General features: G+C 35.4%; 1 protein-coding gene across 1 annotated transcript in view; it reads left to right on the top strand.

Annotated features, from left to right (window-relative positions):
- The window catches only part of tgfbi (transforming growth factor, beta-induced), a 65,681-nt gene that overhangs the window by 34,905 nt on the left and 6,096 nt on the right, over positions 1 to 24,680 (top strand). The window contains exons 8-14 of the mRNA XM_028812651.2: positions 76 to 288; positions 626 to 763; positions 1,158 to 1,303; positions 4,343 to 4,479; positions 12,186 to 12,316; positions 23,575 to 23,699; positions 24,305 to 24,407. Of these exons, the coding sequence (XP_028668484.1) occupies positions 76 to 288; positions 626 to 763; positions 1,158 to 1,303; positions 4,343 to 4,479; positions 12,186 to 12,316; positions 23,575 to 23,699; positions 24,305 to 24,407 (993 nt within the window). The remainder of the gene's footprint in view (positions 1 to 75; positions 289 to 625; positions 764 to 1,157; positions 1,304 to 4,342; positions 4,480 to 12,185; positions 12,317 to 23,574; positions 23,700 to 24,304; positions 24,408 to 24,680) is intronic.

Below are 24,680 nucleotides of genomic sequence, written 5' to 3' on the forward strand. Positions count from 1 at the left end.
AAATAAAAATTGAAAGCCAGCTTGCTTTTTTTCACAAATGCACTGTACAATACCGTATTGTGAAAATTTTTTTAGATTTGTTGAACTACCACATTCTGAAGTCAATCCAATGCTCTGAAGCCATCGTGGCAGGAACCCCCATGGAGACCTTGCAGGGAACTGTGTTGGAAGTGGGATGTGATGGAAGTGGTCTGACCCTTAATGGAAAAGCAATTATTACCAAGAAAGATCAACTGGGAACCAATGGCATCATTCACTATATCAGTGAACTTCTCATACCAGATTCTGGTGAGCATATCACAGTAGTTTGTCAAATTATTTGGTCCACGAGCATATTAGATATACATCTGTCAGCATTTTAAACATGGAAAAAATTGTCTTGTTTTTGGATATCTTATTATGAGTTCCTCAACACAAGAATATAATGTTATTGTTATATATTAGTGGATATATATCAACATGCACTGTATATCATTCATTGTGAAGAAAAAATATTATTAGAGGCCAAAGGCATTTTAACAATAAGAAAATCATACACATTTTTATCAAAGTTACTCATTTTTTAAGCAAGCAATTCTTTATTATCTTTCATTTTTATTTATTAACATACCATTTTCAATTCAAGCTAAAACTCTTTTTGAGTTGGGACAAGGATCATCTGTGACAAAAGCTATGGACCTCTTTGGTCAAGCTGGACTGAATTCCTTCTTGACTGGTAGTGAGGCACTCACTCTCCTTGCGCCCATTGATGATGCTTTCCAAGGTAAACTTAATAACAGTTCATAATTGTTATCATTTATTAGGACAAATATTATAAATGTAAGGGTGTATTATTGTTTTAACCATTTCTATTTCTACTAAAGCAAGATGACTGACCTAGATATCGCTGTGTTTTCTGTTGTAATTCATATTACAATTAGCTAATCTAAAATATACAATGAGTTATTGTCTATTACATTTGTGTCATTAATAAAAATGTAGCATTACGCACATATGTATGAAAAGTGTATAAAGTAATAGTAACACAGGAACTCTAATTCTTCTTTTCAGACAAGTGAAATCTTTCTAATAGTGAATAGCTGAGATTAAATCAAATGCACACATATTTTTACTCCAGCAGTAGAATCTAACAACAGCACAACTCTTTTCTTTTTCAGGTGCAAGTCTAAGAATTACCCCAGAAGTTAAAACAATTTTAAGAAACCACATTGTTAAAGAACAGCTTTCCTCTAAGCATCTATATCATGCCCAAAATCTGGAGACCCTGGAGGGAGTGAAGCTTAGAGTTTTTGTCTACCGTAATGTGAGCGTCCTGTTTAAATCATGACATTTACTTAAGTGTGTAGAGTGCTGGGTTATTTCAGCAGCAGTTTATTTTCTGCAAACTCTTGGCACAAGTCCACAGCATTTTCAGAATTAAAATTTATAAACATATAAGAGTTCTCATTTTACAGTACAGGGCAATGGAGTGACACAGTGGTTAATAATCCAGTCTGACAACTCTATGGATCTGGTTTTTATTCAGGCACATTTCTTGTCTGTGCAGTGTTCATATGTTCTCTCCACATCTGTGGTGGGATAAAGTGACTTCCTCTGAACATTTAATGGAAGATTCATTCTGAAAGTAGAAGAATAGATAAGCAATTTAAGTAACACAGACAAAAACCTTCAGTTACTTAGTGAGGTTTCTAATATTCAATAATAAACGTACATCATTCCTTTTAAACCCTAGGCCACACAAATGCATATTTTTCAATTGCATAGGTACAACACCAATAACATTAACATTTCTTTATGAAAAACTTATATCGATGTTTCCACCTGCAGTATATTAAAATAATGTTAGATAAATTGGCATTTTTCCCAAGAAGAAGCAAATCCTGCCAAACTGAAAATCAGCTTCTCTAGAAGGAGAATGTTTTGTTGATGAGGCAGACACTTTTAAGAAATGACCTGAAGAAATGCCAAAAAAGAAGGAAGTATTGTTTACTAAAGAATGAGCTCAGAAGAGTGACAGAGAAGAGTTATGATACCTAGTGCAAAAGAGAGTAATTTCATTTAAGGGGGAAATGCACAGTCAATGTTCCTATAAAGGAACCCTAAGCAACATTATTGCATGAAAATATAAATATATTGCGTCCCCAAAGGACAAAGAAAAGGATATCAATAGATGATGGAAGCAGTGAGTATCTATGCAACAAAAGTCATAAACCTAGAATGACTAGTTTTAGTTTAAAGATAGGAAAATGTTGAACAAGAAAGGGTTGCAGCTTCGGGATAGCATTAACTGTCATTTCCCAACAGCACACAAACAATAAATTTTGCAGATATCTGGACATGTGCATGAGATTAGGGTGGACGACTGCTAAAGTCAAGCTGTTAAAGAAGCACAATAGTGGAGGTGTAAAAGGCACTTTAACATGGGCATAAAGCAATATGTATGTAAACATGCTGCAAGACATGAAGGTGAGCAAATACTTCTTAAAAAGCATATTATGATGAAGTTCTGATACAGAATTATCCGATCTCTGACAATCAGGACAGTCTCTGGTACCTTTCGAGGTAAACTGCCTTTACAAGATTTTATGTATAACAAATGTGATAATTGTCATAGCATTTTTTTGTTTATTTGACATCCAGACTATAAGGGCCTATTCACATATAAGCATTTTTCAGCCGTTTTAGCGCTATACCAGAATGCTCCTAAACCACTTGAAAAAATATTTGCCAATATTTTCAAAGACACTACACACACCAAAGTGTTTTAGCAGTGAGTGATTTCGAAAACTCCAGCATGCAGCATTTTTGAAGCGTTATCAACTAAATACTTGTTTCATCAAAAGCAAAGGTAACACTAAATAAATGCTGATTAATAGAAAACAAAAGAGGATTTGGGGAGCATTTTTCAGGAAGCCAATGCCTCTTCCTGGATGAAGCAGAACATTGAAACTATTAAAAAAATACCGTCATCGTCCCGTGCATGCATTGGACTTCAATTGCCAACTATTGAGGGACAGATAAAGGTACGTAGCTTGCAACCAAGTGACAAGAGTTCATCAAAAGTTACAGATTATACATTTAGTTTGAATCAGGTTAAAGTTTAGTACGGGTGTCTGGACAAATAGGTAGAGTGGTAGCATAGAGCTTTTCCTCACAATGCATTATGGGATTTCCATGTACCCCTCAATATCTGGATTGATCTTGATTATTGAGTGTGTTGAACTGAGTATTATTACCTGTTTTAACACTGAATAATTAAAATGTGCCAGTGATACTTCTCAGTTAAGAAAATACGTTTAGTCCTTCATGATGTAAATAACATCCAATCCTAATCCAAGCCCCCGGCTGAAAGCTGGCCAATATGTTACCAGATCACACTGTTTCAAAATCAGTTTAGCAAATAACTGGATTAAAACTAAACAAACACTTTATTAATACATTCCATATACTGGATTATTTAAAGCACACTTTTTGCCTGACAGTGTGACTGAGCCCTGAAAATGATCAATGCACTGTCCGCTGCGTGGGCTTCTAGCATTACATCCAGTGCTGCTATGATGGTCACTGCCTAAACTGGGCAGATTAAATGCACTCTAAATCCACGCAAGATTAAATGTGTATCAATACAATGTCTATTCAGTTTTTCTGAACTGATTACCGCTGTACACGATAACCTGTTCCTCACTAGCTGTTACTACATGACTGAAGTTAACGCATTTGCATGATGTTGCACCAACAGCAGCAGACAATTTTTGAGTGAAATAACACAATGATTGTATGTGCTTATCAACAACCATTTGTAATCCTGGAATTTTTTAGGATGCTGTCTACTCCAGATTTGTCCTCTTGGCTCCCATTGCTACAGAAGAGGGCGCACCCAATATTTGCGCTAACAACCCTGATGAACCCTGCCCTTCAGTACTGTAATCACCAGGAATACAAGCGTTAAAATCATAGAAGGCATTCTGGAAACATAACAATCACTTCATAACATGACAACACCTCAAAACCTACAAAATGGAAGTGATGTTAATCATATTTTCCCTACAAAACTCTAGAAAATTCTGGAAAAGTGTTTGAAAAGCACCTGAAAAAAACGCAACAAAAAAGTCCAAAAGTACTTGAAAAAAATGACATTAAAACGTTTGAAACATGGCAGACAAATGCTGGAAATTTGTAGTGCTCAAGAGGCTGACTGTTTTGTAATTACGTATGTACAGTATAATAGTAGTTTCATGTAACAAAAAATATACCACGCTACAATCTTCAGAAATATCAAACTGTTCTGCAATGGTGTGTCAAAATGTTAAACACTACATTCATATTTGTTTTGTTTTCTCAGTCTATATGCATTGAAAATGCATGCATTGCAGCCCATGACAAGAAGGGCAGATTTGGCACACTCTTCACTGTTGACAAGGTCATTACTCCACCAGTAGGAACAGTCATGGACATCTTGAAAGGGGATAATCGCTTCAGGTAAAGCATGCTAAAATGGAGATTCATTTGGAAATATTTAAGAACTTCAGATAGTCATTATTTTGTGTGTGATTCTGTGGAACAGTTCTTGTCAGAGTCAATACAGAATCTTTTTTTTTCAAATGAACAGCTGTAATAAACAGAATGACAGGCAGCCGGAGCAAAAAAATGTAATTATATGTGCATCAGGAAAGATAAAGTTTACTTTCTTATCAAAGAGAAAAGGCTTTGTCTATGTTAAAATTCAGGAAAAGACTCAGTAATTATTAATCTAACAGAATTGTGAATAAAAAAGAAAATGAAAGCATGCAAAGTTTTTGTTGAAAACCAAAAGCTGGGATACTACAACTCATGATGTCAGCCGTGAAGTCTTGCAAGAACTGAAAATTTTACATTATCCGAAAGAATTGCAATGAAAATGGTCCTGTAATGGCATTTTAACCATTATGATACAAATAAAGAAATAAAAACAAGTTATAATTCAAATGTGATCTGTGGAAATTGAAATGAATGCCCAGAAATGAAGATTTATAACAACAGCCTGATGTGGCACCTTGGTCTAATGCATTCTTTTCTATATTTTTATAAGAAGCTACCAGTTAGGTTTCACACCTGGTGGTGTTTGCTGAATGCTTTTTTTTACTTTTATTAATTTAATGATGAATTTATTGCTTGCATCTCTGAAGTGGTTGTCAGAATTGGCTTATAGTGTAGGTGCTCTGTGGTGTTTGCCATCAATGATGTGCGAGACATGACAGCGGCAGATACTTTAAAGAGGTGATTTGCAGCAGATTACTTGGCAGCCTTTTCTTCATTGTATCTTCCAGTTCTATAACACAATGTTCATAAAGTTTGTGGTTGTTCTTTCTGGAGGTTATATTTGTTCCTGCTTTCTCCTCCCTGTTTGTGTTAAGTAAATCATTTAATTTTCCATTGATTTTTTTGTATATGGTGTTTATGTGCTCTTTAGGGGAAGATAGTATTAGGATTTTAGTTTTGCAGGGCTTAAGGGCAGACAAAGACCCTTGCAGGTTATTTTGTAGTGTTCATGTTTTGTAGCATTCATTTTGTTAATCAAATATACTGTTTGGTGCTCTCTGTCACTAAAAATAGGGTGCAGCAGCACTTTTTTATAGGAAGCAATGTAGGATTATTGTCACTGAAAAAATAGTTTTATTATACTAAATAAATGTTATCTTTCTGAAACATTTCAAGGTAACAGAGCTAAAATTAAAAGATGGAGTCTAATTATATCATACATAATCAGGCACTTGATGTTTCTTAGTTAACAAAATTACTGTCAACTAGAATTACAGTAGCCACAAGTACCTCGACAAATTAACGGTACCACAGTCTTCAGAGCAGCACGACTAGGTACAGTAACAGTTTTTTCCTCAAGCTTTTAGAACTGCTTAACAGTTATTGATTGCTGCTATACCTGTCATTATCCATAAAGAGTGTAAATTGTTAATTCTTAAGATTGTTAAAGTGCCTGTTTATCCTTTAGTTTATTTGTGTAACTATTTACTGTCTTGTTTCTAATGTGACAGGTGTATGCTGTGTCTTCTGTGTCATAGTATAGCATTAGGTTGATTTATGTTGCACTTGACCCAATGAGAAAGCATGTTTTCCTTCTCCTGTACGCTAGCACATTGCAAAATTCAAATAAACCTAACTTGACTTTACTTGAAAAGAAACTGGGAATAAACACAAAACACATTATTTTCTACTAAATTAGAAAATAGATCCCTAAAATTAACAAAAATGAATTGTAAATAAATGAAGTTACTAATTAAAAATTAACAAAGTAGGTAAGTAAAAAGAGAAACAGAAAAATGCTTAAGAAGGAGAAGAACAGCACAGCATTTATCCATGTGTACTGCTGCTCCCATTAGGGGTTGCCGCAGTGGATCATCTTCTTCCATAACACCTCCAAAAATATACCAAATCTGTCAATTCTGATTGGTTTATTTAGTTGGCTTTTAGGCTTATTTTGGTTAAAGGTCAGAAATTAGATAGAGAGAGAGAGAGAGAGAGAGAGAGAGGTTGGGAGCATGCACTGATAGCGTGTTGCCACAGCCACCACATGACAAACCGCCTGGATTGAGACCCGAGTGCAGTGGGTGACACCTCAGCACCACACTGAAACAGTTTGATTTTTTCACGGTGGCTGCAGTGCCAATCCTGCCACCAACCCCCAGTTGGAGAACCTGATAATTTACCAAATATTGGACATCATTGGATATTTTGTTTCCTAGCCCTGTATTGTTAATTTGAATTTGTTCTAATTTCTGCACACACCATTTCATATACATTAACTGAAAAATTGCTACCAACAGCTTTGAAAATGGAAGTTTTATGTGTTTACTGAAAGGGCTGTCCAGGCTGAGAAAAATCCATAACACTTCATTTTATGGGTGGCCTTGTACTTTTAGTCAACTTAAAAACAAATTGCCTCAAATCAGTGAAAATGAGTATAGGAGTGTTGGTCTTGAAAAAGAAAAACAATATAGTTTACTTATATAGTATATTTGGAATCCACTCAGATTTTGTTAAACTGTCAACAGCAACAAAGATCTGTTTCTGGCTGCAGATATTTTAAATTATTGGAGCTTTTTTACGGTACCATATCTGGACATGTGGAGCAACAAAGCTACTAAAAAATTGTATCAAATGTTTTCAAACTACTCAGGATGGAATTTTTTTTATAGTCAAATAATACCCTTAAAATATTTATTGTGCCCTAAAAACTGTTTGAAAAACTAAAAAGATAAATCTAAACAATGAAATAGATGCTTTTTACTAGCAAAATGAATATATAAAGCTTCCCATCAGGAGAACTGTGTTGAAATAATGATGACAATGTATAATAGTGGACAGAGCGATCCACCCATTATGTGAATACTACAGACAGAAGCATCCTCTTCTTAATCTGCTCTGATATTCTGCACTGTACAACATGCTTCTTTAAAACCTCTGAAAAAATGACATAACTATTTCTGCTTTTGTCTTTAAAATCATATTAATAAATTTGTTGACAAATACATACTATTCCTCCTCTTCTTCTTCTTCTTCTTCTTTATCTTCTTCTTCTTATTATTAGTATACTGTATTAACATAGGGTCTAGCCCAAATAACCCTTCATTATAAATAGATGGGGGAACTATTAATATTGCTATTAAATGTCTGAAGTAAGATCTTAAACTTTTTAACCTGGGGCTAAAGTAACATTGAAAACCTTGTTTTCAGATTTGACATGTAGCAGATCTTCTTAAAGTAATAATCTGTTTAGTCCAGAGTGACTTAAAATCATGTATTTTTAACAAATCTGATGATCACCAAACACACTCTATCTATTCAATTTAGAGTGTTGGATGTCGGATCGTATCCAGCCACACTGCACTCTCTCTCTGTATATATATTTCAACATGGCCACCCATACTAAATACTTTTGTATGTTTATCAGAAGTACATACCACTCTGTCATTAAGCCATTAGATCTTTAACAAAGGAGTGATGTTTTTCTAATGTATGACATGAAATATGTTAACAGGTTTGCACAACGAAGCCATAATTTGAGGTAACTCTCTCTGTTTTTTCTTTTTTTAACTGGCTACTGTCATGATTCTTATCAGAATTATTGCCACTACAGCCCACATTGACAGCAGTTTCAAAATATAGAGTATCAAGTTCAAATGCTTTCTGTGATAAATTACTGCACAGTCTATGAATGTGTCTGATGGTTTCCTGATTAAATCACTAGGCTGACGTGTCCTTCTGGCCTCTATTATATTCTCTGAGTCATTTTACACTACAATTTTATGCATTATTTGCTTAATACCATAAAACAAGAAAACACATTACACGTAACAGTTTTGTTTTACGGAAAATTTCGGAAAAAGTAGACCTATTTAGCTTTCACCTGTAGAAGGGCACACATGTTTCAATATATTTTATGTGGTATATAATATATGAATCTATATATTTTACTTAATTTTGAAGTTTTTTTCTAGTGGGTATCCAATTTAAGTATTACTCACTTTAAATTGTTAAAATGTACTATAAATTGCTGTTTCTCAGGTTACTTCAGGGTTACCACAGCAGCTGCTGATTTTTCACTATTTTAGATTTTATGGTAAATGCGAATACCAGAAGAGCAGAGGAACAAATGTGATTGTACCCATTTATAAGGAGAAGGGCAATATTCAGGATCGAGGAAACTACCTGAATAGCTGATGTCACATACAATAAAAATTTGGGAAAGGGTTATAGAGAGAAGGCTTAGGGATCAGACCACCATAGGGGAGAAGCAGTTTGGTTTTATGCCAGGGAGAGGAAGAACTGATGCAGTCTTTGTATTAAGACCGCTCATACAGAAGCATTGTGAAAAACAGAAAGGATTGCATATGGTGTTTATTGATTTGGAGAAGGCTTGTGATAGAGTGCCATGTCAAGAAGTCTGCAGGTGCATGAGAGAAAAAGAAGTACCAGAGAAGTTTGTGAGAATTGTCCAGGATATGTATGAGGGAATTAAAAGTAGTGTTACAGTAACAGACAGGATCCCAATTAGAGTAGGTCTTGCATTAGGAATCTTCTTTATGTCCTTAACTCTTTGATCTGGTTATGAATGTGCTGAGTCATGGGATAAAAGACCAATCTCCCTGGTGCATTTTTTGCTGATGTCGTTGTGTTGTGTAACACCAGAAAAGAGAAAGTGGAGAGGAAGTTGGGAGAATGAAGAAATGGTTTGAAAGATTAAGAACTGAAGATAAATAGGAAGAAGAAAGAATATATGAGGTATAATGATGATCAGGACTCAGAAGTTAGCGAGAGCTACTGAAAAGAGTGAATACTTATTAATATCTACGATCAGTGGTAGCCCAAGATGGAAAATTAAATGCAGAGATAATCCATTGAGTGCAGTGTTATTGGAGCAATTGGAAGAAGATATCAAGAGAATTGTGTGATCAAAGAATTAATGTAAAGGTTAAAAATAAGGTTTTAAGACAGTGGTAAGACCATTAATGATGTATACAGCTGAGATATGAATAGCAATGGGAGGGCAGGAAAAGAAGTTATATGTGCCAGAAATGAGAATGTGGAGTTACAAAAAAGGACAGAATAAGAAATGAAACAATTGGAGCTACAACTGAAGTGGGAGAAATATTTAAGAAAGTACAGAAACGTAGGTTGAAGTGGTATGGACATGTGATGAGGAGAAACAATGAAAATATGATCGAAATAGTGATGGTAATGAAAGAACAGGCGAGGCTAAACAGTGGAAGATGGATAGAGTAAAAAGAAGATTTTGAAGGAAAAGGGTCTGACTGGAAAGAGGTGCAGGACTAAACTGTTTGAGAAGGTTGGTAAAGCACATTGACCCCACATAGAAATGGGAAATGATGAAAAGGAAGAAGGAAGACATTGGCAAGCCAAACTGTATGATTTCATTTCTAAAAAAAAGCCTAGCAGAGATGCTGCATATATAGCATTAGGTCTTATATGTACTGTGTGAATAGATTGGATTGAGCTGATCCACTTTCATTTGCATCAGTGTGCTCTTTATTTTTGGGAATATATAGCAGAAGAGATATTATAAACACATCGTAACAGAAATATAAAATTTTAACTTAAAGGAGTACATCACCCTAAAATGATATTTTTATATGTGATTTACCCCATGTAGTTTGTAGTTATGGCCAAGAAAAAAAAATTTAATACATAACAAAGATTCTAATAGAATGAGACCCAATAGTGACCAATGTTGGACAATGGTAACCAATGTGAAAAAGGTTCATCTAAAAAGAGAAAAAAAATTGTCACGTAACTCGAATAATCCACATGTCCTTTATCCATTAGTATGCTGAAATTGTGGCAATAAATGCATTTTTTTTACTAAAATATTATTAATACTTACTTCCAGAAAACGTCCAGAAAACTCAGCATACAATAAAAATGGGAAAAATGCATTACTATAATAGAGTGGTTTTGAAGAGAAGATCTGTCTCCCCCTTATTCATTGGTCAAGACCACTGTATTCAATAACATAAAAAATACATTTTTGTTGGAAGTTTTCCATTAAAGGTATATAAATGAATAAGTAAATACTGTATATAGGTCTCTGTTAAATGTCTTAAAAACAAATGACAGAGTGCACCACAACAGAGCGTTGCCAAGCATTGTCTGCTCAGATTTCATTGCATTTTTATTTCTGGTATGGGCTGCCCCCTTTTTTAGAGCCTGCTGTTCTTTCCCTGATACCTTTTGATTTCTGCCCATAGCCCAACACATGTTGTCAGAATGTATAAATAATCTAATTTAAATGTGTGTGTGTGTGTGAATCTGTTTCTTATTTAGATTGTTGTAGCATGAATTGAAGGGTTCCTGTTTAGCTCTTTGAGTTGTTCCAGCATTTCATTAAACTTTAGAAGATATATACTGTAGGTATAGAAAATGGATGAATAAAACCAAATCAACCACTGTAATCTATTTAAGATTCTATAGATGATCAGTAGAGATAAGACCTCTAATTAAACAAGGACCACAACTAATGGCAGGAATGGGTTAACATAAAAAACAGTAGCCACAGGATCTCTCATCAATGCTTTTCAGACACTTTTCTAAATTAATGCTGGATAGGTTCCACGGAGGCAAATTCCAATTGTTTTTCACTTTACCATTGTAATTAAATGCTGTCATTGTTCAGTGACACCAGTTCACACCGTCAACCACTAATGACAAAAGGCTAATTGTGTTAAGAAACACACTTTCACTAACTTAATAATTCTTTTGAAAGTATTTGTTTTATTAGAAGATTGTTGAAGATCACTTTAATATGTTATTTTATAATTAAAAAGAACGGTAAGTGCAAATGTGGCTTGGTATAAAGGAAGCAGGGCTAAGTGTTCAGTTTTTCCACTTTGCATCTCTGCATACTTTCTCAATACTAAAATAGCATGTTTCTATGCTGTGTACTCATTTATTTTATGATATTTCAAACTGAGCAGTTGTCTGCCTATTAAGCTTTTTTTATGACAGAAACCCAAGCATCCCGAAAGGCAGACAGTATAGTTACAGCTTTGTCGTTGGCAAACAAGTATCTACTATATAAAAAAACGCCAAGATCTGTGTGTCCAGTCCCTCAGAGCAATCTGATTGGTCAGTTTGACTTTGGTGATGTAATGAAAGTGGAAGCGCTAGTGTGAGACACACAAGGAGAAGCAAATGCACAAGCTGGGAGAGTCGTCCTCAAACAAGGAAAGTATAAAAAGAGGCTAAAAAGGTTTCACTGAAAATTATGATAGAGTCTGTGAAGCAGGCTTTTATGGGAACACACTTGAGAGTAGGAGTGCCGGTGAAGAGATGTTCAAACACACACAAATACAGAGGAAAGCAGCAGAAAGTACACATAGGGCAAGCAATAGCAAATATTTATTTTATTAGCTATCTTCGACAGGTACCAAGGCTAGTATCTTTATAATTTAAATTCAGTGCTTGTAAGTATAAAATCAGAATCACAGATAAACATTTTTAAACAACTCACTGATAAAAATTATTTTAACCTTTCATAGATGAAGAAATTACAATAAAACACTGGTGATGCTTATCTGACTCCACTAACACAAGTCCCAGACTTAGCCTGCTAATTATTTTAGTAATTTATGTATAAGTGCCTAATTTGTATTTATTTATTTTTTATATTTTAGCACTCTGGTTGGTGCCATCCAGAAGGCAGGCTTGACAGAAACACTAAATCGCCCTGGTACTTACACAGTGTTTGCACCAACTAATGAAGCCTTCCGTGCTATGCCTTCGGCAGATCTAAATAAACTCATGGGTAAGGAACTTGTTTTTGCTGTCTGATTTGATATCCTTTATATAATAAAATACATTAAAGATCTCTTGGTTGAGTGTTTGCCACTGCTGTCACATATTCCTTGTCAAGTTAAGCTTCTGCCATCTTCCTGAAGTCCAGCATTCATTTGAGATTTTTCTGGGCACTGCTCTTTTTTGCACCTGTTCACATAAATTCAGTGTTGACAGCTTATCATTTGTAATTGTTTCTACCAGCTAGTAGTTCAGTGTGTGTAGAGTAACAATACAGTGAAGGTTTTGTGGCATCATATGCCTAATATTTGCTAGAAAAGTATTTTTTTTCCTTTTACACCTTTACACCTTTTTACAAAATTTATGATTTTTTATTATCCTTTTTAATCCTTCTGCTAATTTGTTAAAATAATACATCAGTATTTCACTGTTTTCTACACAGGAACCACTGAAATTCAAAAGAATTTAGTTTACAATAACTATGAACAATGGTCTGTGTTGGCTACCCATTTAAGAGCAACAGCACTTGGAATCCTTCTGTACTCTATCTTGGCTTGTCATAGGAAATTTTTATAGGTATAATAGATAAACAATATGTAAAGAGGAAATACTTCAGCAATTATTTTTCAGAGTGAAGAATAACAGATGTCAGAAGTACCATAGCCATTTATTCAAATAGAAATATTTTAACGATGTGCCGACCAATATAATGTCACGGGGGAAACCATGAGTTCCCAGCCTTTTTAATGAAAAGGCTCCCCTAAGAGACTTTACCTTAGGCTGAGGACTTTCTACCTTTCGCCTTCCAAAAAATGACATATCCCACGTGTCAATAATAAACTGCTATACAGACCTACTACCTGTTAAGTGCATGTAACAAAACAATTTTTTTAAAAAAGAAGACTGCTCATAATAAATATATAAATTAAACTCAGCCTAGGCCTAGTGAGACTTTTGGACTTGGATTGTCCGGCACACTCAGTTTGTCCACTCTGGGTTGCAGCTGGGTTAGGGAGAATTTCAAATCATTTTCCACACTTAGACATACTCTGTTTTTGGTTTTCAGTACTTTCAATGCAGAAAAACCTGACTTACACATTGTTGTTGTTGCTAATGGTGAGAAGCATCAGATGGGTTTTTAGGTCAACACTGGGTATTCGTTTCTGCGGTTGCTTCAAAATTCTGACAGGGTTAATGGAGGAGAACTGCATTTTCAATCTTCCATCATGGGTTATTTCAATTCATTCCTCTTGTGATCTCAAAAGCAAGACAATCCTCTGGACTCAAATGGATTTCTGATCCAGTTTAAATGACGATTTTCCAGGTCTGGGAAATAGTTGTTTAAAGAATTCTTTTAGGTGCATCAGATGTGACAAAATTATAGGCAGAACTATGTCTGCAGGCTCATTGGAGATTCCAAGCTCCTGGTGAAGGAGCGGGAATATTATAGCATTTCCTTCATTAAGCTTTTTCTCCCAAAGTCCAATTTTTGTATAAATACACAAACATTATCTTGCAAATTAAATATGCTGAGATTGGAGCCCTGCATGCTGTGATTCAAGCTATTTAAAGGTTGAAATATGTTGGCCAAATACGCAAGTTTCAGGACCCACGACTAGTTCTCAAAACAGCCAGCAAACTGGGAGTTCTCAGAAGAGAGAAATTCATGCAGCTCTTCACAGAACTTATTGTCAAACTGCACCACGAGACAGCCAACGGACCTCAGAATGCAGCAAAAGACTTTCAAATCTGGCACCCATTTCGCTACACAGTTTGGCAAACAGCCTGTGTTTAAGGGGATGTGCTTTGGTACTATTTACAGCTTTAACAATGTCTTTAAGCACTTGTTGCAATTCATCCTTCAACCTTTCTGAGACAAGTGATTCTCTGTGAAGCATGCAGTGTGTATCCATGGCATCTGGAGCTCTGGCCTTTATTAATGTGACGACTCCACTACACTTGCCTGTCATTGCAGCAGAGTTGCCCATATATACGGCCATGCAATAAGACAAGTCAATTAAATTTGCCTACATGAATGCGTCCAAATATTTGAAAAATGTCCTGACCTGACGTCTTCCCCTGAATATTTTGCAGAATAAAAACTCCTCAACAAACTTTTCATCTCCCAATAATTCTGACATAAACAAAAAACTGTGCTGCATTAGCTACATCTGTGCTTTTATTGAACTACAGCACAAACCAAAGGCAGTTTTTCATCAGTTTCAGGAGCTGGTCTGTTACATCCTCACCCATGTCTGATATCCGTCTACACTCAGTGCTGTCTGACAAAGGATCAGTGTCAATTTTACGGGCAGCTACCTCACTAAGCAATTCCAGAGCTATGTCTTTGATGCTATCAGATGTTTTCCAAGTGTGTGAGCTTTCTTCACGCGGGCAATGCGATATGACACCAAAAAGGAGGCCTTCGGTGCCCTCTTTGGAACAATTGCTTGCTGTGTGAAAGTGCTCACTTATTTCACAAGCAGTGCTGCTTTCCTGTGGAAAAAGTCAGCATGTTTCCTAACATCAGCTGGATGCTTTGTTCTAGATGTCTTCAATTTAGATGGCTTTAGACATTCGTTTCACAGAATTTCCTTACAAAGAACATATTTGGGGTCTTGGAATACTTTTTCTTAGCCAGCCCTATTCCAAACTCTATGTATGAAGCGTCATACTTTCTAGATTTAGATTGCACTTCAGAATATGATTCATTTGATAAATTTAAAGCAGAACTACAAGATGGGTTTTCTCCGGAATGTTTCCTTTTTTAAAAAGATCCATCATTACATATGTTTTAGCATTCATCACACTATGTCTAGCTTTCTGTGAATTACTTTAACGCCACCATGCAACGGTTTTTACATCTGTGGTAACCTTTGAGTAGCTTTTCAAAAATGTGTTTATTAATAGGTGTAATTGGCAAGCCACACTAACAAAGTGACGATGATATTATTAAAATACAAGGTGAATTAGAAAAATGCTTTATTATTTACAACTTATTAAATATGATTTTATTTTCCCATTCTGCTGTGGAGCCCCGACATATTCCTTCGGAACCCAGGTTAGGAACCACTGCACTAGGTAATTCAACTAAAGTACCATTTATTGCTTAAACTATCCATGTTTTCTTCATTTTTTAAAATAATACAGAATTCACAAGGTGTTCAAGGTTTCAAATAGCTGTAATTATTTTAACAAAATAAGGAATACAAAGATACACAATTGCTGCCTCTCTGGATCTGCCTTTACATTATTTGACTTTGCCACATAGAAGGTGTAGATAGGTCACTTATCTATCTGAAATACACAGGAAACAACTGCCTCTCACTTCCCATCTCTCTCTCTCAACCACCTTTTCTCAGTTCCACTTTCATCCCTTTCCTCTCTTCCCCCCACCAGTAAGCCTACATCTCAACACTCCTTCCAGCTGTTGACTATTAGGCTAAAGTTAAGAAGAGAACTTTAAACTTCACACTTGTAGTACTTGTAGTAATTCTGAGCCATGTCTCAAAATCAGTTACAGAATCAGGGCCATCATAACATGGCTACAGGGGACAACTTGTTAGGATTCTTTTTATCAGTCTGTATTATCCCAGCAGCTCTAAGCTGTCTTACATTTATCTCATGGGCTGCTTGTCCTCTTGAAATTTCAATATTGTTACCACTGGAGACTATAAGCCTCAGTGTCCAGACACTTCCCTAGGACCTCTCCCCACCCTCGGCACCCTCACTTTTGGAGTACCTGAGAACATACAGTATTTAGCTTTAACCACTTCTTGGCAATTTCTGCTTTCACATTCATGTATGACAATATCTACTGTTACAAGCAATGTGAGTTCCAGTTTCTCACCCTAGACAATAATGGGCCTTTCATGTGACATTTACCACTTCTGTACATTGCTGTCATTTGCCCATAGGTTGGTCCCCCACAATGACTTATAATAAACATTTTCATTGTAGCTGAAATTGGCAAAAATGGTAACATTCCACAAAAACATAACAGATATGAATATGAGGAAGTTAATTGTCTCATACAGGCTCATTTGATGTTTACCCATTAAGTTCCAGTCTTCTGGATGTACTGTAAGTAACCTCCTCAAATATTTCAGCCATCATCTTGTTGAACACCTCAATCGTTTGCATTCTGCCTACTGCATAGCAATAGAACAGTACATTTTTAATGGAGTTTACTTTCTACATTAGTTATAATCATTGCCTTTTTGTTATTTTTATGATTAGTAGTAGTGTTAGTCAGGAAAGATAGATAAAGTAAACAAAGAAGGGACCATTTGTGAAGCACTATGGGTTAAGGTAGTAAGATGAAGTTTAGACATATATTTATGGAATTTAACTATGGGCCACAGCATTTTGATAATTTACATCATCCCAGATTGTTTAATGAAATTAGACATATATGCCACAAAGAAGTTACTTTACTTACGTTATACTTTATTTGTCCCTTAAGGGGAATTTATAGTTTTACAGAAGCGCCCAAAAAATACAATAAATAAATAAAATAAATATGATAAAAACAAACAACAACCTCTCCCAAACATGCATAAAAATCTTCTGGCTTGGATAAGAAAGAGCTGCTGCTGTCAATACAGGCTTGTAGGTGGCATTAATGAGGTCAGACCTGCTTGGATTTTTTGTCCAGGTTTCTATTTAAAGGCATTACCATTTGGATAGATCAGTGTCCATAAAAGGAACAGGCCTAATAGGCCTTGATTCCTTCTTTGAAGTCACCAGAGGTAAGAATGATTCATCAAAAAGATATTGGTACAGAGAGAATCTATTCTGCTGCTGAGTCAGCCAGGATGGAGTAAATTACTTTCTCAGGCAGTGACACAAATGAAGTCAGTCCGCAATTTAATACCTGGATCACACTTATTGTTTTAATTATACTGTGATCCCTTTTTCATTACAGCAAATTCGTAAAATTCTCCAGTCCTCCTCCTGCTTTTTCCATTCAGTCTGATGAAACCCATCCAGTATTAAAATAGCAACTGATACAAGAGAAATAAGAAAAAATTGCAATAAGAGAAATAAGAAACAAGATGTGCTGATCATAGGTGATTAAAACTTTCCAAAACTCCTTTGAAATTACAAAGAGGAAAATAAAATGTTCATGGCAAAAGATTGCTTCCATATGGTGCTAATCTCAAGCCAACCGTGCGGTAACTTTTATCTAGCAACAGAGACGGAGTAAGACACACCTTTAGACAGCAACCATGGCATTATAATGAAGTATGAAATAGTCTTCAAAATACAGAAATGCACAACAAAACAAAGATGTTGCTACTGTAAACAGTACAGAGTGTCACTTCAGAAGCAGACTGATTTATGAAAAAATTAGTGCATGTCAAAATCATTTTAAATTAAAGCCCAAAAGAGAGGACATAAATGGATGAATAAACACATTGTACCAAACTATCGACAACAGGAAAACTGACAAAGACAAAAACAAAATGATCTAGAGAAATAATAAAAGTACTGCTAAGGATAAAAAACATCCAAATGATTAAGAAAGAGACTGTCAGAGAAAATGCAATGGTAACCAAGACAGCAGAAAAAAATCAAATACTGATCCAGTAAAAGACAACATAAAATCTCAGGGTTGCCCAAAGAAAAATCAGCAGGAAATATTAAATAAACTAAATATTTAATCTAACTGGTTATGGAAGATGAGATAAATGGAATGCCTCAGGAAAAAGAAAACACATATTTGGTATATAAATATTTGTAATAGAGGGGTCAGATGTGGTACAGCCATTAGGAATTGAAGACAAACCTGCACCTCATGAGACTGTAGCAGACAGACAGACAGACAGACAGACAGACAGACAGACAGACAGACAGACAGACAGACAGACAGACAGACAGACAGACAGACAGACAGACAGACAGATAGATAGATAGATAGATAGATAGATAGATAGATAGATAGATAGATAGATAGATAGATAGATAGATAGTATACTTAATTGTCCCTAAGGGAAGAAATACCTCATGACTGCAGGGTTGCAAATGTGATTCTATTTCACACAAAGAGAGACAAAATAGATCCCAGTTAATAAAATGTACCTCTGTCCCATGTAAGATTTTGGAAGTTACAATCAAAGTTAATAAACAGACTTAATGATAGAATGCATTAATAAGAAGAAGATTCTACCCAACCAATCTGTTGTTTGGTCAAAAACTGGGAAATTAGACAAATGAAAAACTTTTATTTTGGTTTTAAAAAATATTTTGTTCAGTTCCCTACAAAATATGAATTTAAAAGTTTGTAGTCAAGAACATCAAAGTTAAATTAGGAAATTGGATCACAATCAAGTAATATGTCAGAGACACCAATGGAGACCATTGAAGATTCTTTACGTAAAAAGCAAACTTGTGAAAGTAATGAATGGCATGAAAATTTAACTAACAGAAAATGCCAGCAAGGCAGTAAAAGAAAAAGACTTGGCAAGAGAGACCTTAAAATTAGGTAAACAAACCAAAAGTATGTTTAGGGAGAAAGATCATTAATTGTACTGTACTTGCAAGAAGGGCAACATTGACTCAAAAGTTTAGTGCTCAAGAAATGAACTATTCTTAGCTTTCAAGCAATCCGTACATGCAGTACAATGTTAAATAAAAAGTAATGAACTTAAATAAAAATAGATTATGCTCAGAGTCTCTAGTGAGACTGCAGTTCAACGTACAGTTTTAGTCCCTAAACCACAAAAAAGTAATAGCACACTTGGTTAAGAAGCCATCCAATGTAAATAAGCAAATGTAATGCTCAGTTTAAGTTCACATCTTATTCTAATTGGCAAAAGATGTTAAATTTCTCTTGTCCTAAAAGGATACCTAATGTAGGTCTTCAAAATTCTCAGACATCAGTAAAACAGAACAAGCAGAATTTCTTTCAAGGAATCATACAAGTAGTGGAAATTAACAGGACACACACTCAACATAGAAACCAGTAAGCACTTCTCTATAATCACTTCTTCTTGGAGGTCAAGAACAAACTACTGCATTATGTGCTTGAAACTGAAACCTTGACAACTTTTAAAAAGTATCCGGAGACATCTGGACAAATTAATGACTGGTTAACCCAATGCACTTGATAGACTGAACGGTTGCCTTATAGTTTATAGAAATCCTTATGCTTCTGTTTGTTTTTCTTACACGGGCAGCATATGCATGCATGCTATGCAGCAAAATGGACAATGGCTTTTACAGCATAACTAAGGATTTCTTAGTATTTGTGGCTTTTACACCCTTAAACTGCTATGGTGATGGTGCCATTCTGAGTTTGTGCAAAATGAGTTACTGTTAACTGTCTTACCAGACACATTTTAGTATTTTTGGTTTTAAAACTGCTTAGGGTAAAATCCAGTTGCTGAAACAGCAGTCATGATTATATTCTTTTTACAAGCAACAATAATTTTTTATATGGTCCTGTCCACGTGTGAGTTTTACGAGTGGGATGGAATGATGGCTATCAGGCAGACAGCACCAGGTGCAGTCCTAGTTTATAGCTTTATCATTCCTCACACTTTAAAGAGAAAAGAGATAAATAGAAAAATAAATGAATACCAAGCATTTCTACTGTCCATGTCACATAGTGTATATTTATAGTAGTCATTCCTGAGTTAGCGCAAGCTTTTAGGTCAGTTCTTTCCCTAAAGATATAAGGTGGATCTCTACGGACAAAAAAAATAAACAGGACATTAAATAATTTTGTTTTATGATATAGAATAAACTAGCATAATATCTGGCAACAAAGTTTTTTTGTAACAGGATAGAGAATTTAAAATGTCTTATGTTTAGCCTGATCCTTTAACTAAGACAGGTTATAATGAAAAATAAATGAACAAGGTGAGGAAGGTGTGAGTAAGAAAGTCCCCTAAGTCCTAAATTCACAAATGTTATATTCACTTTAGATTAAAATCCAGACCAGAACAAACCTTGAATACATGTTTATTGTTCATTTCTAATTCCATTATTAAACAGAAAATACACACTTTCAAATAAAGTGCTTTGTTCACAAACTTTAAATTAAATCAGTTGCAAGGTGAATTATTTGGAGTTATCAGTAAAGTTACAGAAAAATGTATCTGGGTGCCACAAACAAAGAAAAGTCAAAAGGCCACTGAAGTAAAAAGTAAATAAAGCTTTTGTGCTTAACTTCCTATCAAACTATTATGTACAATACGATTTAAAAATCTACATTGGACTGATGCTACATCCACAGTAGGTTCCTGTCTTGCATCTGATGTCACGTGGAAGGGCTATTGCCTGCTGTGACCCTTAAGTAGGTTTCTTAATGTTGTAAGACATAAATAGTACCTGAAAACTAAAGAAAAAAAGGATATTTATTTAAAAGTTAACTCATTGATGTATTACCTAACATATATAATACACTTGTGTTCTGTTCTGTATATTATCTTGTATTTACCCCCTTCTTTTTGACACCCACTGCACACCCAACCTACCTGGAAAGTTGTCTCTCTTTGTACTGCCTTTCCCAAGGTTTCTTCCATTGTTTTACCCTACAAGGGTTTATTTTTGGGAGTTTTTCCTTGTCTTCTTAGAGAGTCAAGGTTGGTGGGCTGTCAAGAGGCAGTGCCTGTTAAAGCGCTACTTCTTGTGTGATTTTGGGCTATACAAAGATAAATTGTATTGTATTATATTCTAAGGCAGGGGTAGGCAACGTCAGTCCTGGAGTGCCACAGTATGTGCAGGTTTTTGTTCCAACCCAGTTCCTTAACAAGAACTCAATTATTGCTGATGAAGCACATATTGCTTAAGTGACATTTTAATGCTTCATTTTAGTGGTCTCGCTTGTTAAGGTTCTCCAACCTTAATTGCTTATTTCAATCTTAAACTGCTGCATTCAGTGTTTTAATTGCTCCTTATTAGCAATAAGATGTAAAACAGGGGTAGGCAATGTCGGTCCTGGTGAGCCGCAGTGGCTACAGGTTTTCATTCCAAACCAATTGCTTAATTAGAAACCAATCATTGCCAATCTCAGACCTTATTTAATTTTATGGCTTGTTAGTCTGTGCAATGTAAGGCTCTTATATCGTAGATTTTTTTCCTTTCCAAGGATATCATCCAAATGATTTGAAGCCTAAAACAGATAATTTTCAGTCTGTCACATTTTTCTATCAAGTGTTTTATTAAATCAAACCGTGCATGATGAACACACACAGATGTAATTGGAAAAAAGCTAGCTGGAGAACTGCTGGCTGCTTTGTCTTTTACATCTTATTGCTAATAAGGAGCAATTAAAACACTGAATGCAGCAGTTTAAGATTGAAATAAGCAATTAAGGTTGGAGAACCTTAACAAGCGAGACCACTAAAATGAAGCATTAAAATGTCACTTAAGCAATATGTGCTTCATCAGCAGTAATTGAGTTCTCGTTAAGGAACTGGGTTGGAACAAAAACCTGCACATACTGTGGCACTCCAGGACCGACGTTGCCTACCCCTGTTCTAAGGTTTAGTAAAATGCACTTTTTAACAATGATTTGTTCAATATATGCCCTTTTGTATATGTTAATGCTTTATGTTTGATCCCTCATGAATTCAATGTTGTACATGTGCTTGTTGTCTGTGTGGAGTTTGCAAATTCCTTCTGTATCCGTGTGGGTTTTCCTCTCACATCCTTAGCAGTTAGAAACTGTCTCTTTGTATGTATATCAGAGTGTTATGATAGTGGGCCCCGTAATGACTTGGTGCCCATTCCAGGGAAGGCTTCTGTCTTGTGCTCAGTGATCTTCATTAGGTGCACTGTAACCAAAATCAGAATAAGTGGACTTTAAAAATATTTTGTTATGTTACCTACCATAGTCTCTTTGGATTCATTACATTTAATCATTTAGTTGTCTGCTATAAACTTCACCTAATCCATAAATTATTGTACATTTGTCCATTCACTGAAGTTCCATTATCCAGTTGGACATGGGGCCAGAACTAGCTTTGGACAGGGCACCAATCCACTACAGAACACACCTATATGTTTATACATATTCAACCAATTAACAGAAGACAGATAATCTAGCATGTGCAAACTACAGATATGGGAAGAAAACAAGAATACCTTCGCAGGCACAGAAATCACATAACAATCTCCATAAAGTACAGTGACTGAACCATGGTTAGGACCTAGTTTCCAAGAGCTGTGAGTCAGTAGTGCTAACCACTGCAATAACATGCCACCCATAAACTAAGCAGAATTCATGACATTATTTAAATATGAAGTCACTTCTCTGCCATTTGCGACCGTAGGTTGTTTATTTTGGCTACTATGTCTAATTAACAACATTTTACAGTAATTCTGTCTGATATTTTTACTTTCTCGCATAAGAAGTATAGGGAAAGAATTGACCTCGAGATTTTGATGAATTTCAATCTCCCTGATTCTGATTTACTTTCTCGTAGGGAAAGTATTGTAATCGTCCAAAAATTCGATTTTGAGATTTTGATGAATCTCGACATATTAGACCTCCCTAAGTCTGAAAATACAATTTTGAATTATATCTGAGTGTCTGTCTGTGTGTGCGTGTATGTAAACATGATAACTTGAGTATGCTTTCAGTTAGGTCAACCAAATTTATTTCTTCAATATATCCATCCATCCATCCATTTTCCAACCCTCTGAATCCGAACACAGGGTCACGGGGGTCTGCTGGAGCCAATCCCAGCCAACACAGGGCACAAGGCAGGAACCAATCCCGTGCAGGGTGCCAACCCACCACAGGACACACACAAACACACCCACACACACACCAAGCACACACTAGGGCCAATTTAGAATCGCCAATCCACCTAACCTGCATGTCTTTGGACTGTGGGAGGAAACCGGAGCGCCCGGAGGAAACCCACACAGACACGGGGAGAACATGCAAACTCCACGCAGGGAGGACCCGGGAACCGAACCCAGATCCCCAGGTCTCCCAACTGCAAGGCAGCAGCGCTACCCACTGCGCCACCATGCTGCCCTTATTCAATATATAGTATTATTAATTTGATTTGATTTCTTGTTGATGGTTCTTTAATGTACATAATATAAAAATAAAATCATTGTCTTGCGGTTTACTTCTCAAATATCCATCCCCATATCTGAGTATATGAGAAAATCTAGGGGAGACCACTCACGATTTTTAAATTTGTCTTTGAACTTTAACCAACTTTATCAACAATGCTGTAGTGCTACTGTTATTTTGATACCTACTGTTACGTGTCAGCTTTTAAAGACTGTGTTCTCTTGCAGGCAATCCTCGTCAGCTGGCCAATATCTTGAAATATCACATTGGGGAGGAGCTAGTGGTCAGTGGAGGAGTGGGATCTCATTTCAGGCTCAAATCACTTCAAGGAGAAAGACTTGATCTAAACATGGTAGGATTCCACTTAAAATTCCTCCTTATAGCTTTCATTTTGTTTAAGATATTATTTTGAGTTTGACCTAACTTTCCATATTAGCAGATAAAATCCTTTTGAATCATCAGTTTTACCTAATTATTTATATTAATTATCATTTTAAACAATGTTTACTTGTTAGAAACATCAGCAGAAATTAAAAACATTGAAATTATTATTATTCTTTCACCTGGCCTGTGAGTAACTGTAATTTCTCTATAATTAGAAGATGTTTTGATAAAAAAATGGCTTGATGGTTTGCTTCTATGTTGTTCTGCCAGAGGTATCGGCTGCTCTAATAGAAAGATAAACCTGTGCAATACATGATTTGGTTTGTACTCTTAAATCTTTTATGTACAAAATTTTGTGTGCATATTTTTTGGAAAATTATTACATGAACACAGCATGTAGGTACATACCACTTAAAATTAATATTTCTTCAATTCCTCTTAAATGTTTTTTCTTTCTCTGCTTAGTGTTGTGTGATACAACTGGAGTTTAAAAAAATGGCTAAATTCACCGTCTTCTGTCAAAAATTCTCATAAGTCAGTCATTTCTTGTAATTTTTAAAAATGTATTCTTAGAAAAACTACACTGTCAACGTGAACAAGATGCCAGTGTCTGAATCAGATATGATGGCCACCAATGGAGTTGTCTATGCCATTGATTCAGTTTTACAGATTCCAGGTAAGCTCCACTTCTTACACAGTACTTTATATTAATTAGTAAAAAACATTTGCATTCGGAGTTATTTTTTAAGTATTTTGCTAAATGTAGATAAAAGTAAAAATAAAATCAGTACAGCACTAAACATTCCAGTGAAGGTCATGGTCACCTCAGAATACTTAGGTTCAGACAATGCATACATATTTCAATGATTAAATTATTAATAATATTGATTTTTGTGTTATACACTCTTTTAATATGAAATGGACAGGCACAACATATCCAAAGTACAAC

This window comes from Erpetoichthys calabaricus, chromosome 11, assembly GCF_900747795.2.
Source record: "Erpetoichthys calabaricus chromosome 11, fErpCal1.3, whole genome shotgun sequence".
NCBI classification, from domain to species: Eukaryota; Metazoa; Chordata; class Cladistia; order Polypteriformes; family Polypteridae; genus Erpetoichthys; species Erpetoichthys calabaricus.